The 15,778-nt window shown below is 41.7% G+C and overlaps 1 protein-coding gene across 1 annotated transcript in view; it reads right to left on the reverse strand.

Annotated features, from left to right (window-relative positions):
• The window catches only part of RPA1 (replication protein A1), a 73,326-nt gene that overhangs the window by 31,219 nt on the left and 26,329 nt on the right, over window positions 1-15,778 (reverse strand). Inside the window, exon 5 of the mRNA XM_066363504.1 lies at window positions 1,003-1,091. Coding sequence (XP_066219601.1) covers window positions 1,003-1,091 — 89 coding nt within the window. The remainder of the gene's footprint in view (window positions 1-1,002; window positions 1,092-15,778) is intronic.

Here is a 15,778-nt window from a genome sequence, read left to right on the forward strand (position 1 = left end):
AATAATTGAAGATTCTTTGCCTTCTTCTAGAACAATTATTGTCTCCCTTGTTTAAAGTAAATAAATTTTTATAATTTAATTGTTTTCCTATATATTTTCACAAGAAAATAAAAATCATTATCAAGAGATAATAACTTGAGAGGATTCTGGGAAAACAGCAGCAGAGGAAGCATCAGTCATCTATCTCTCAAGCTCGAATTTGTCCAATGTAAATATTTTGAGGGAGGCCCTGGCCGGTTGGCTCAGTGGTAGAGCGTTGGCCCTGTGTGTGGAGGTCCCAGGTTCAATTCCCTGCCAGGGCATGCAGGAGAAGCGCCCATCTGCTTCTCCACCCTTCCCCCTCTCCTTTCTCTCTATCTCTCTCTTCCCCTCCCGCAGCCAAGGCTCCACTGGAGCAAAGTTGGCCTGGGCGCTGAGGATGGCTCCATGGCCTCAGCCTCAGGCGCTAGAATGGCTCTGGCTGGTATCGAGCAATGCCCCAGAGGAGCAGAGCATCGCCCCCTGTTGGGCATGCCGGGTGGATCCCAGTTTGGCACATGCGGGAGTCTGTCTCTCTGTCTCCCTGCTTCTCACTTCAGAAAAAATAAAAAAAATAAAAATATTTTGGGGTAAGCAGCTCTGCGGGATGGAGCCCTTAGCCTGGGGGGTCTGATGCCAAGTCCTGCAGGCAGTGTCAGAACTGAACTGAACTGTAGGACTCTCAGCAGGTGTCTACAGAGAATCTGAGAACTGTTTAGTGTGTGAAAACCCTCCCTACATCATGTAAGTCACAGAAATGCCAGAAGTCTGAGTGTTGAGTAAAGAGAAAAAGCAGAGGTTTTTACTTTGTGGCATCTAACCATCATTTCTTCAGTTCTGAAAAAAAACAAAACTGAAAGGAGGACTCGGTTCCTAGACCCCCAAATCACCAGTTTTATTAGGACTACCAAACCAAACTAAATCTAAAAGGCAGAATTCACGAACTATAAAGAGGTATTCATTTGAGTGCTACAAGCACTTTACCTTCATTATAGGGCACTGGATTGCCAATCTTTAGTCCAACTGCTTCAGCTGATTTCAAAACGTCTAACTCCATCAAAATAACTACTCTCCTACAAAGTCAAAGAAATAGAAACAAGTTAGAAAAAAATAAATTCTGAAGCCCTTCAAATGACAAGCTACTTAAAAAGCTTTCCCCCAATAATCATTTTGATGGAACTATTTCCCTTTGTCAGCTGGTTTTCATTACTGAATTACTCGAGAAATATATGATAGCAATTCCTACATAAATATTTCCCTTAATCTTTCACTGTATCATTATCAAGGCCTTCTATGATTGCAGGATTTTTATTTCCCATCTAGTTCCTTAATTAAAATGCAATGTCCTTACTACATACCATATCTTCAAGGAGCAAATGACATGGTAAGAATTTAGATTATTAAATACAAGATCATGTGGCACAGTAAGAGATGATCTGTTTTCAGAAACATAACACTTATCTAAATTATCTTCCCTGGTGAACACCAATATGACCATGGAGTTTTTAAATATATTATCAAATATAATTGTAATAGAAAAAACAAAAATTTAGATGTAATTAGTATCTAAAAATATAAATACATAGTTTTTTTTTTTACCTAATTTTAACTATGATTAAAATTAAAACCCTGCAATTACTTCCCAAGGGCCAAAGACCAAAAAATAAAAACCCTTCGCATGGCCTACAGGCTCTGCATGGCCTGCCTGGCTAATGTCTCCCCAGCTCATCTCACACCAGTTCCCCAAGGATCTCTGCTCTCCAGATACAGGGCCTCGTGTACGCCGCTCTGATTGGGATGGCCTTCTCTTATCCTGAATCATCTAATACTTATTTTTTGGCTTTCATCTCAAATATTACTTCTTCAAGAGACACTCCCTAATTGTTAGTTTAGATCAGTTTCTGTGTTTTAAATTTTATTTACTGATTTTAGAGTGAGAGAGAAAAAGAAACATAGATCTGTTGTTCTGGTTATTTATGCATTCATTGCTTGATGCTTGTATGAGTCCTGACCAGGTATTGAACTCGCAGCCTTGTCATATTGCAACGACACTCTAACCAACTGAGCCACCTAACCAAGGATGAAAATTGTTTGTTTTTAAAAAAACCTGGTGTGTTTCAAAGATTTATACTAATATATTTATAGAATAATATATGTGAAATTTGCTTCAAAATTATAGAGAGGAATAAATGTGAAAGGAATAAGACAAAACAAGACTGAATATCAGGTGATAATTTGAAGCTACCTGATGGAACATATGGGATTCATATACCACATTCTTGAATAAAAAGACTATCAAAAACTATATAAATTTGGCCTGACCTATGGTGGCGCAGTGGATAAAGCGTCGACCTGGAATGCTGAGGTCGCCGGTTCAAAACCCTGGGCTTGCCTGGTCAAGGCACATATGGGAGTTGATGCTTCCTGCTCCTCCCCCTGTTCTCTCTCTCTCCATCTCTCTCTCTCCCCCCTCTCTCTTTAATAAAAATGAATAAATAAAATCTAAAAAAGTAAATAAATAAAAAATTTTAAAAAACCCACTAAGCTTTAAAAAAAAACCTATGTAAATTTAATGCAACTCTGTCTTTTTTGACTAACTCTAGAATTCATATGGAAGAATAAACATGGAACTGCTAAGAAAATTGAGGGGGGGAGTAAAGGAAGACATCATCTATAAGTTATTAAAATATTCTACAGATGACACTTCAACTGAAAACATTATGGCAAATATAATTATCTGTTTTGGTGAGGAGGGGAGAAACTAGAACAACTCATGCATTGCTAGTAGGAATGTAAATTGATGTAGACTCTTTGGAAGACAGTCTGGTGGGCCCTCAAAAAATTAATCATAAAATTACCAGTTGCAACACAATTCTACTGCTAGATAAGACAGATTATACAAAAAATTGTATAAAAATGTCTATAATCTTTTTTTAGTGAGAGAAAGAGAGAAAGTGAGACAGACAGGAACAGACAAGAAGGGAAAGAGATGAGAAGCATCAATTCTTTGTTGCGGCACCTTAGTTGTTCATTGATTGCTTTCTCATATGTGCCTTGACTGAGGGGCTCCAGCTGAGTCAGTGACCTTGCGCTCAAGCCAGTAACCTGGGGTCATATCTATGATCTCATGCTCAAGCCAGCAACCCCGTGCTGGATGAGCCTGTGCTCAAGCCAGTGACCTCGGGTTTTCAAACCTGGGTCCTCTGCATTGTAGGCCAAAGCTCTATCCACTCACACAACCGTCTGGTCAGGCAAAAATGTCTCTAATAGTATTCCTAATAGCAAAAATGTGGAAACAACCCAATGTCCAAACAAATGCATAAACAAAATGGGACATATCCATACAATGGAATATCATGTGGCCATAAAAAAGGAATGAAAAACATGTTACAACATAGATGAACCTTGAAAACATTATGCTAAGTGAGTAGAGGCTAGTCCCAACAGACCACGTTATATGATTTCACTGATATGAAATGCCCAGGATAATAAAATCTATACAACAGAAAGTAGATTAGTGACTGCTGCAGACTGGGAAGAATGGGGAATCTGGATGATAGCTAGAGGGTTCAGGGTTTACCTGGGGGGGGGGATGAAATATTAAATGTGATAATAGCTGCATAAATAAACATACTAAAAACCTTTTTATACTTTAAATGGATGAGTGTATTATATGTCAATTATACCTCGATAAACCTAGTACCAAAAAAGAGAAAAAAAGGACATAAAACCTTTACGGCACTGACACAGAATAGACAAACAGATCAATGGAAAAGATGACACACTCAGAATAAATTAGATAAATGAAATACCAGTCTCTCTATATCTACTTCTGCCACCAACCATTCTCCACATAACTATCAAAAAAATCTTTTTTTTGTTTTTGTTTTTGTTTTGTTTTTGTTTTTTTGTATTTTTCTGAAGCTGGAAACGGGGAGAGACAGTCAGACAGACTCCCACATGCGCCCGACTGGGATCCACCCGGCACGCCCACCAGGGGGCGATGCTCTGCCCCTCTGGGGCGTCGCTCTGCTGTGACCAGAGCCACTCCAGCGCCTGGGGCAGAGGCCAAGGAGCCATCCCCAGCGCCCAGGCCATCTTTGCTCCAATGGAGCCTCGGCTGCGGGAGGGGAAGAGAGAGACAGAGAGGAAAGGGGGGGGGTGGAGAAGCAAATGGGCGCTTCTCCTATGTGCCCTGGCCAGGAATCGAACCCGGGTCTCCCACACGCCAGGCCGACGCTCTACCACTGAGCCAACCGTCCAGGGCCTCAAAAAAATCTTTTAGAAACTTTTTAACTTAGATCATACCACCACCCAGCTCAAAACCCCACAGCTTTCAATCACACTCAGAATAAAACCTAAATTCTTTACGGGGCCTATAGGTCCTCCATGATATGTATTATCCATTTGGAAAAAATTAAACTAAATTCCTCCTTCATACCTACATGAAAATAAACTGCAGATGAACTATTTAATTCCATACCATAGACTATGATAAAGTGGGATAAAATATTTGAAACAGCTAATAAAGAATCAGTATCCCAGATTTATTTATTTATGACAGACAGAGTCAGAGAGAGGGATAGATAGGGACAGACAGACAGGAACGAAGAGAGAAGAGAAGCATCAATTTTTTGTTGTGGCACCTTAGTTGTTGATTGATTGCTTTCTCATATGTGCCTGGTCAGGCGGGGGGGCGGGTCTTTTTAAATCTGGGATACTGGCCTTACCAGGTGGTGGCGCAGTGGATAGAGTGTTGGACTGGGATGCGGAGGATCCAGGTTTGAGACCCCCAAGGTTGCCAGCTTGAGCACAGGCTCATTTGGTTTGAGCAAAGCTCACTAGCTTGGACCCAAGGTTGTTGGCTTGAGCAAGGGGTTACTCGGTCTGCTGTAGCCCCACAGTCAAGACACATATGAGAAAGCAATCAATGAACAACTAAGGTGTCAAAATGAAAAACTGATGATTGATGTTTCTCATCTTTCTCTGTTCCTGTCTGTCTGTCCCTATCTACCCCTCTCTCTGACTCTGTAAAAAAAGAAAGAAGAAACAAAAATGACTTCCCCTCCACAAAAAAACAGGGACAAAGTATATAATAAAAAGCTATTTATAAAAGAAAAAAAGCTTTTCAGCCCTGGCCAAGTAGCTCAGTTGGTTAGAACATCATCCTGATACACCAAAGTTGTATATGTGGTCAGGGCACATACAAGAATCAACTAATGAATGCATAAATAAGCAGAACAAATCAATGTTTCTCTCGCTCTCTCCCTTCCTTCCTCTCTAAAATCAATTTTAAAAAAAGTTATTCAGGCCCTGGCTGGTTGGCTCATCAGTAGAGCATCAGCTCAGTGTGTGGATGTCCCAGGTTCAATACCCAGTCAGGGCACACAGAAGAAGCGACCATCTGCTTCTCCACCCCTGTTGTAGTAATATAATGTTATAGTAATTAAATATATAGAAATATAAAAAAATGGAAGATATATACAAGTAATTAAGATATATTAAAATTAAATAAAGTGATGCCATCTGGATAGGAATTAATATAGTGTGTGCAGATGTGATAAACAGACTCTGACTTTCAAGCAGGGCCCAGTTAGTGTGTGTGTGAAGTTATACCTAGATAAGAAGTAACCTGATGTCATAACTTTGTAAGTTAACGTAAATAAGAACATATTAAAAAATGGTTTGATATAACATTTCAGTAATTAACATAAAAGGGGTTCCCTGCAAGGAACTCCCCAAAAGGTGGTTTGAGGTGATAATCCTGTATATCAGTGGTTCTCAACCTTTCTAATGCTGTGACCCCACAATACAGTTCCTCATGTTGCGGTGACCCCAAACCAAAAAATAATTTTGGTGGCTACTTCATAACTGTAATTTTGCTACAGTTATGATTTGGAATGTAAACACCTGATATGCATTATGTATTTTCCAATGGCTTTAGGCGACCCCACTGGGGTCGCGACCCACAGGTTGAGAACCGCTGCTGTAGACTGATATCTGTTAGAAGGCGTCGGCCAGAAAAGGTACTAAAGCTGAAGGGCCCATGCTGTGGTAGTCTCCCAGACTCCAACGTGAACCTGAACTGTCTCCATGCCACTCTGAGCTCTGACCAAAGATAGCCGAGAGGAGCATGTTGATGGGGCCTCCTTAAGCTGTACCCAGGAACGCCAAAAGGATTTGTGAGTAATAAATTGCCTGTGTGATTCTTGCAACTAACTTGTATGTCGGTCTCGTGCTTTTCCTCTGGTGGCAGTTAGTGTCAGCACTAATTAGTAGCATCCTCATAGCCGCCTCAAGAGTAGTCCCGAAGAGGCTGCCAGCCTGCTGATAAGCAGGAGTGTCCCACTGCACAGGGAAGTCAAATCAGGGACACCTGATCATAGAGCTTGGGCTCTACTGGGACAACATCTCCCCCTTCTCTCTCTCTTCTCCTCCTCCTCCTGCAGCCATGGCTCGATGGGTGCTGAGGATGGCTCCATGGCCTCACCACAGGCGCAGAAATAGCTCAGCTGACAAGCAATGGAGCAGTGGCCCCAGATGGGCAGAGTAAACATCACCCTGTAGGGGACTTGCTGGTGGATCCCGGTTGGGGCGCTTGTGGGAATCTGTCTCTCTGCCTCTCCACCTCTTACTTAATTAAAAAAAAAAAAGCTATTCAAAGAACTACAAATAGTCAATAAATATATGAAAAGATGCTTGATCTCATTAATAAAAATTTACAATAAAAATATAATTAGCAAGGCCCTGGCCAGTTGGCTCAGTGGTAGAGCGTTGGCCTGGCGTATGGATGTTCCGGGTTCAATTACCGGTCAGGGAACAGAGGAGAAGTGCCCATGTGCTTCTCTCTCTCTCTCTCTCTCTCTCTCTCTCTCTCTTTCCCTCCTACTTGATTGGAACAAGTTGGTCCTGGGTCCTGAGGATGGCTACATGGCCTCCACCTTAGGTGATAAGAGCTTAGTTGCTGTACAACAGAATAATGCCCCAGATGGGCAGAGCATCGCCCCCTTGTGGGCGTGCAGGGTGGATCCCTGTCGGGGCGCATGTGAGAGTGTGTCTCTGCCTCCCTTCCTCTAAAAAAAAAAGATTAGCAATATATTAGAAAATTAGTAATACCTAATATGTTGACAAGGTTACGGGGAAACATATTCTTTTAATTTAGAAAAATATTTTTATTAATTCATTGAAAATAACAAATCTATTACATGTTTACACAAATAACCTTAATGAAGAAACTATATTATCTAAAACAAAATGAAATGTATAAGAGTTGCACTGTTTTAACTGTTTTACATTCTTATGTATCTCTTTAATGTCTGGATTAATGGAAGAGAGCTGAATTCTCATATCTGTTTCTGCACTCAATGTGTTTCGATATATTGCTTAGGTTCAAAGACATGTAAAAAAAATCTTTCTTCACATAGACCTGTAGTTGGAAAATGGAGTTAATGGCCTTTCACATGCTGCAAATTGTTTTCTCAACAAGTGGTGTTTTTGTTTTGTTTTGTTTTGTTTTTGTTTTTTTTCTGAAGCTGGAAACGGGGAGAGACAGGCAGACAGACTCCCGCATGCGCCCGACCGGGATCCACCTGGCATGCCCACCAGGGGCAACGCTCTGCCCCTCCTGGGCGTCGCTCGGCCGCAACCAGAGCCACTCTAGCGCCTGGGGCAGCGGCCAAGGAGCCATCCCCAGCGCCCGGGCCATCTTTGCTCCAATGGAGCCTCGGCTGCGGGAGGGGAAGAGAGAGACAGAGAGGAAGGGGGGGGTTGGAGAAGCAAATGGGCGCTTCTCCTATGTGCCCTGGCCGGGAATCGAACCCGGGTCCCCCGCACGCCAGGCCGACGCTCTACCGCTGAGCCAACCGGCCAGGGCCAAGTGGTGGTCTTTAAAGGCTAGTTGCAACGTGCAATCTGAAATTTTATCAATGAAACTTTTGCATACTTTCACATTAAAATCCACTGGTCATCTTGCATTCTGAATGGCTTCTACTGGCAATGTGAAAATATCCCTTCACTGACTCATGCAGAATTTCCAAATACAGTGCTGGCATTTTACAAAACATTAAAAAAAAATCACATTCCATTAATTTTACCACCGATCTCATAAAAAAAGTTTTTGACAAAAACAAAATTCCACAATTCTTATTTTTCACTTGAAAAGTTAAATTTTATCACAACGGTGACAAACTCACTTTGTTCAATTTCAAGAAAATGTCCGCTAAATACGTACGAATAACTATAATTTGTCCACCAGTTGCTCTTTCAAATAAAAATGACGACCCACACAGTTGGTTCAGTTCCAACACACCAGTGCCTTTCCTCAAGCCAGTCACTGCAGTCTAGTACACAGCAGCAGTGCTCCATGGACACTCTGCATTTCTCACTCAGAATAGTCAAGAAACATTTGCTAGAGGATTGAGATTTAATAAAAATGAGTCATTTTCAGTGCTTTACCCAATACATTAAGTGAAAATGGCCTTTTTAAAAACCCAAGTGTATAGCAGGAACAAAGCCCATGATTCCAACCCTCAGCAGTTTGGTGTCACTGCCTTGACTTGTCACATGCCAGCAGTTCTGTCATTGCTGCTGCACCAACAGAGCAAATGGAAACAAACTTGTTTCAGGATAAACCACCAGAGCCAAAGAAGTTATTCAGTCCTTTCTGTATTGTCTGCTGCTGAGCACTCAGACAAAAATATTTTTTTGAAATGTAGCTGATGCTGATATAAGTTAAGCCATTCTATACATATGCTCATTTGTAAGGTGAAAGTTAAATTCTATAAACAAAATATGTATATTAACTCAGTCTTCATTTTCGCAGCCAAATCTTTAATTCAATGAGGCATGGTAACATGAAATGGCACTGCCCTGAATTTTACTAACTTCCCATCCACTGGGCATTCAGGGATGTGAGCTGCTCAAGACTTCCCTGGCCTCTCTGCTATTGGGTGCAGTTTCCCAGCCAAGGCAAGGGGAGTATCCTGTAAGAGGCTTTAGTGACTTTCTCATTTCTAGGTTGAAAAGCTTCAACAGAGTTCATGGTGTGTCCAGTTAAAATATTCAATTCCTTTTTATTTAAACTCGGAATGATGGGTCTTGAAATAATGCCACAACTTAACTGGTACTATAATACCACACAAAAATGTTGTTGCGTAAGACCCAGTAAGGTGCGTTATTAATATCTATAAAGCTGTGAAGAATGTGGTTTTACTTAGATTTTTTTTTTTTTTTTGCACAGATCTTATTTAGTTTTGCCCAGTTTCTTTGGAGTCCCTTTCACTTGTTGATACGTCCATTTCACTAAACAGAGGTTGCAGTCCTGAGTTGAGAAAGCAAATCTTCTAATCCATCTTGCTCCATATCCCTCTTGTTCAGCGTGGGTTGGGGTGTCCAGGCTCTGGACATGGTGCCAGTATTTCAGGGGAGGGAACTGAGAAGCTGGAGGGAGAAAAGGAGAGGGAAGGCATGGAGCCTACCCAGGCAGGGCTGCTCACAGCAGGGACACCACCCCATGGGTGCTGCTCCACAGCCCTCACTCAGGCAGCCACCACACCACTTTTGTGTCTATTGATTTCCTATTCAGAAATGAAACTCCTACACAACATTCATGAGTATGTTCATTGTTATTCTTTCTACAATAGATGTTATTGGGCCCCACAATACTAATTCTAGTAATCTCAGAGATAACAGCATGAGCACATGATATACAAGAATGATTGCTAAGGCCATGCCTGGAATAAACCTAAATGATCATCAAAAAGGCAAGGAGGCCCTGGCTGGTTGGCTCAGTGGTAGAGCGTCGGCCTGGCGTGCAGAAGTCCCGGGTTCGATTCCCGGCCAGGGCACACAGGAGAGGCGCCCATCTGCTTCTCCACCCCTCCCCCTCTCCTTCCTCTCTGTCTCTCTCTTCCCCTCCCGCAGCCAAGGCTCCATTGGAGCAAAGATGGCCCGGGCACTGGGGATGGCTCTGTGGCCTCTGCCTCAGGCGCTAGAGTGGCTCTGGTCGCAGCAAAGCGACGCCCAGGATGGGCAGAGGATCGCCTCCTGGTGGGCAGAGCGTCGCCCCCTGGTAGGCGTGCCGGGTGGATCCCGGTCCGGCGCATGCGGGAGTCTGTCTGACTGTCTCTCCCAGTTTCCAGCTTCAGAAAAATACAAAAAATACAAAAAAAAAAAAAGGTAAGGAGTAAATAAACTAGGATGTACACATATAGGTTCCCAGCACAGGTAGGAAAGAATACAAGGCACGCCACCATGCGGGGGTGGTAGAATAAGGCAAAGCCCTGGGGGAATTCTATCCCTAATGGGAGAAAATGAAGCCTGGAGTTTTTGTACTCAACTCCAGCAAAGCTCTCCACCCTCTCCCACAACCATAAGCAGTGGTCCCCAACCCCTAGGCCACGGACCGGTACCGGTCCGTGGGCCATTTGGTACCGGTCCGCAGAGAAAGAATAAATAACTTACATTATTTCTGTTTTATTTATATTTAAGTCTGAATGATGTTTTATTTTTAAAAAATGACCAGATTCCCTCTGTTACATCATCTAAGACTCACTCTTGACACTTGTCTCAGTCACGTGATAAATTTATCCGTCCCACCCTAAAGGCCGGTCCGTGAAAATATTTTCTGACAATAAACCGATTCGTGGCCACAAAAAAGTTGGGGACCACTGCCCTAGAGGACAGCGAAGTGGATAGAGAGCACACTAAAGCACTCAAAAGTAGCCTGGAGTCAAAGATAAGAGGTCCCAAGGGGGAAGGTTGCAAGGAGATATACCAAACCTAGATATGTCAGAGCAAAGGCTGGACGGAATTGTCCGTATTAACCATAAACAAGATAAAAAATGCAACACATCACAATGTATAAAAATGAAAGGAACATGGGAGACAGACAATGAAAGAGGCCAGCCTAGAACATGAGCCAAGAAAAGAAATAATGCTTCTCAAGACTGGTATGCAAAAAATATATATATAAGACTAATAAGTCAATAAAATAAAAGGTGAGATAAAACAAAAGATTGAGAGAAAAAGTGGAGCTTAAAAAACTAAGAAAATAACTCAGAACAAAAGTAATATTATAAGTCTAATATTTAAATTATAAACATCAAGGAACAGAATAGAGAAAGCTAAAAATTGAACTACTATTATGTTGGAAAATCTTTAGGTTATCCAATGCATGCAGTAGAAAAAAAGACTAAAGCAAACTGAAGACATGCATGGAGCACAGAGTTATCCAAAACATAAATAAAAACTGGAATTCAAATGAAACAGCAACTGGGAATAACAGAAAAGTTTAATCAAAAAGAAAGAAATAAGTCTGACGAGGCAGAGGTGCAGTGGATGGAGCATCGGACTGGGACCCAGAGGACGCAGATTCAAATCCCCGAGGTTGCTGGCTTGAGAGCAGGCTCATCTGGTTTGAGCAAGGCTCACCAGCTTGAGCCCAAGGTCGCTGGCTTGAGCAAGGGGTCACTCGCTCTGCTGTAGCCCCCCATCCCATCAAGGCACATATGAGAAAGCAATCAATGAACAACTAGCGTGCCACAATGAAAAATTGATGCCTCTCACCTCTCACCCTTCCTATTTATCCCTGTCTGTACCCCCCCTCACTTTTAAAAAAAAATTAATTTTTTCATCTAATACAGAGAACCCATTAAAGTTTAAATTGTCTCAGTGATGTCCTTAATAGCAATAGGATCCAGTCCAGAATAGCAAAAGGATCCAGTCCAGGATTACTCGTTATATTTCATTATATTTCTTTAGACTCCTTCAATCTGGAACAATTTCTCAGCCTTTTCATTTTCATTTTTTTTTTTTGGTGACAGAGACAGAGAGAGGGACAGACAGGGACAGATAAACAGGGAGAGAGATGAGAAGAATCAATCCTTCATTGTGGCTTAGTTGTTCATTGATTGCTTTCTCATATGTCCCTTGACCAGGAGGCCACAGCCGAGCCAGTGGCCCGTTGCTCAAGTCAGCGACCTTGGGGTCAAGCCAGCAACCTTGGGCTTCAAGCTATCAACCTTTGGGCTCAAGCCAGCGACCATGGGGATCATGTCTATTGTCTATGATCCCACGCTCAAGCCAGTGACCCAGCGCTCAAGCTGGTGAGCCTGTCAGAGGAGCCTATGCTCAAGCTGGCAACCTCAGGGTTTCGAAACTGGGTCCTGTGTCCCAGTCTGAGACTATCCACTGCACCACCACCTGGTCAGGCAGCCTTTTTTTTTTTAACTTAAAAAGATGCTTTTTCCATTGATTTGAGAGAGAAAAAGTATTTGTGAGAGAGGGGTAGTGGGTGAGAGAAAGAAGCATCAACTGTTGTTCTACTTAGTTCCATTTTTAGTTGTACACTCATTGGTCTTCTATGTGCCCTGACTGGGGACTGAACCCATGACCTCAGCACACTAGGACGACACTCTATCCACTGATCCACCTGGCCAGGGTTCAGTCTTTTCTTTTCATGCTTGATATTTTGTAGATCAGAGACTATTTTGTAGAATGTCCCTCAATTTACTTGAGGTTTCCTCAGGATTGAATACAGAATATGCATCTTTGGCAAGAATATTAGTGTTGAAGCTGTGTTCATCTCACTGCATCCTATCAGGTAATACACAATTCCTATTTGTCCTGCTACTGGTAATGTTAACATTAATCATTGGAATAAGGTGTTGTCTTGCTAGGTTTCCCCACTGTAAAGTTATCACTTTTCCTTTTATAATTCATAATTATGCTGTGGGGAAGAATATACTTTAACCCTATATAACTTGTTCTTCACCAGACTTTCACCTAATGTTTCAGCATCTGTAGTAGGCTGAATGATCAACCACACAAAAGATAGCCAGCCACCTCCTAAACCCTGGGACTTGTGACTGCTACCTTATATGGCAAAGAAAAGGCTTTGCGGGTATGATTAAGTTAAGGATTTAAATGGTGAGATTTAATTTTGGATCCTGGATCACTGATGAACCCTAAAAGCAATCACATATATTCTTTATAAGAGGCAGAAGCAGAACTGACACAGGCAGGAGGCAAAGGGACCACAAAGAATGGAGCGATGCAGCCATAAGACAAAGCTAGCAACCACCACGAGCTGGAAAGGCAAAGAATAGCCTCTCCCACAGAGCTTCCAGAGAGTGCGGCCCTGTCGACACTGTGATTTCAGCCCAGTAAAACTAATTTCTACTTCTGACCTCCAGGGAGAATAAATTTCTGTTGATTTAAACCTCCAAGTTTGTGGTAATTTGTCACAGCAGTTACAGGAAGCTATATAGCACCTATTGATGTTTCCTGAATTATCACTGATAGTCACCAAATGGTGATACTCTAATTCCATTATTCCTTCTACATTTGTTAAATGGTATTCTATTATAAGAAATAGCTTTTTGTTTCATCCATATATTCATTTATTTAGTATGGACTTAGGAATTCCTATCTGATTCAATAGGTTGCAATCTATTACTATCTTTACTTTGATTTTTTAAAATTTTTTCAGATTTGGCGAGTGTAAGACCCTGCAAGCTGTTTCTCTGTCCTTTGGACATGGCCCTATCTCCCTTCGAGCACTTGCTTACTTTCTGGCACAGTAAGGTATTTCAGGCTCATCTTGTAATTTCCAAGCTTGAAATAAGCTATCCTCCCAGGAGCCCTGATTCCTTTCCTTTTAGTGTAAAATGACATTCAGAAACCAAGATCTGAGTGCTAAGTGGACTCTTAGCTAAGGCGTACTGCTGCTCTAAAGCCCTCTTAATAGAGAGATCTAGACTCTAGATTCTAGAGAACACACACACACACACACACACACACACACTACACATATGCAAACCGAACATTTCTAACTATTTCTGCATCTATCTCTCTATACTGAAAACCTTAAGCTTACTATTTATTACCTCCGATTTCAATCCAATGTCAGACTTCTGGCCTGATCGGCTCCCACTGTCCTCAACATACTCATTTATTAGATCAATTTCCCTCATATGTAACCACTGCCACCCCCACTGCTGTACGCACAGACACTGCCTTCATCACAATGCTTCTGTTCTAATCTGTGGCTCTAGGCCACCATCACCTAATTGCAAACAAGCACTCTCCTCTCCCCACTTGGATTCTATCATCTTAAGCTGGGCCAACACCATTCCCTGCACAGACACCTTATCCTGCCTCCCTCCTCACCCCACTCAGTCTCCAACAACCTGCTACTGTCCTTTCACTCCTACACCCACAAATGCCCCTTTCACTTGCCCAGAACTCAATGGCCACTCAGACTCTAACAACCCATGCTGGGCTGCAGCCACCCTCTCCAGGTATGTGTTCTCCTATCTGCTCATGCTCCAACATACTATGCCAGCCCATGAGAACACCCTCCTCACTCTGTGCTCTGACACCTGGTTCCAGGCCACCACCACCCTTCACCTATAGACATCTACCTTGCTTGATCAATACTGTCATGTGTGGCTAACCTAAAGGGTAATGTTCTGAAGAATGCACTGTAAGGTGATTTCATCATTATGCCAACATCACAGAGTGCACATACACAAACCCAGTGGTATAGCTTACTACATACCTGTCATTTTTTACTTTATAAACTTAAGAGTAAAGAGGGACAAATATATGGTGATGGAAAATTATTTGACTTTGGGTAATAGGCACACAATGCAATCAAAAGTTCAAATGCTATGGAGATGTTTACCTGAAACCCATATATTCTTATTGGCCAATGGCACCCCATTAAATTTATTTTCTAGGAAAAGAATGAAAAAATTTTTTTAAAGAAAAAAAATTTTCTTACTTTTCCATTATATTTTGTGGTAACACTTAGCTTAAAACACAAACACACGCCTGACCAGGCGGTGGCGCAGTGGATAGAGTGTCGGACTAGGATGCAGAGGACCCAGGTTCGAGACCCCAAGGTCGCCAGCTTGAGCGTGGGCTCATCTGGTTTGAGCAAAAGCTCACCAGCTTGAACCCAAGGTTGCTGGGTCCAACAAGGGGTTACTCAGTCTGCTGAAGGCCTGCAGTCAAGGCACATATGAGAAAGCAATCAATGAACAACTAAGGTGTTGCAACACGCAATGAAAAACTAATGATTGATGCTTCTCATCTCTCCGTTCCTGTCTGTCTGTCCTTGTCTATCCCTCTTTCTGACTCACTCTCTGTCTCTGTAAAAATAAATAAATAAATTAATTAATTAAAAAAAAAACAAACACATTTTGGAGCTATACAAAAGCATCTTTTTTTTCCATTATCATTTACTATCTATTATTTACTATCATCATAGCAAAATTTTCCTTAGAATACAATGTATAAAGATAATCAAATCATATTTTTACAGGTTTGGAATCTGTAAAAAATATATATTCATTTTACCTTTTTATAAAAAATTAGCAAGAAATGAGGGCAGAATTTGTCTATAATCCCAACACTTAATCAAAACAATGTTTCCATTTAACCCAGTCACCTTTTGGTCCCTGTGCATACGGTTAGGTACATCATGGATTGATAAAAATTATACCATGCGTGAATAATTCACACTGGGAAATGCTTATCCCTTAATTAAACAATCACCTCACTTTTGAAGACAGCTAGAGACACATCATCATGGGAACAGAAATGCAATAAATAACAATTTAGGCAGATATGTACAGATTGGGACCTTCTAATGAGCGTCTTCATTTTGGCACATTATAATTTTAAGTGCTGGCAGCGACAGTTTCCATTTTCCGTTTATCTATTAGTGAAGGCTTGTGTCAAATAGTTGAAACTC

The sequence above is a fragment of the Saccopteryx leptura genome, chromosome 2 (assembly GCF_036850995.1).
Source record: "Saccopteryx leptura isolate mSacLep1 chromosome 2, mSacLep1_pri_phased_curated, whole genome shotgun sequence".
Classification (NCBI taxonomy): Eukaryota; Metazoa; Chordata; class Mammalia; order Chiroptera; family Emballonuridae; genus Saccopteryx; species Saccopteryx leptura.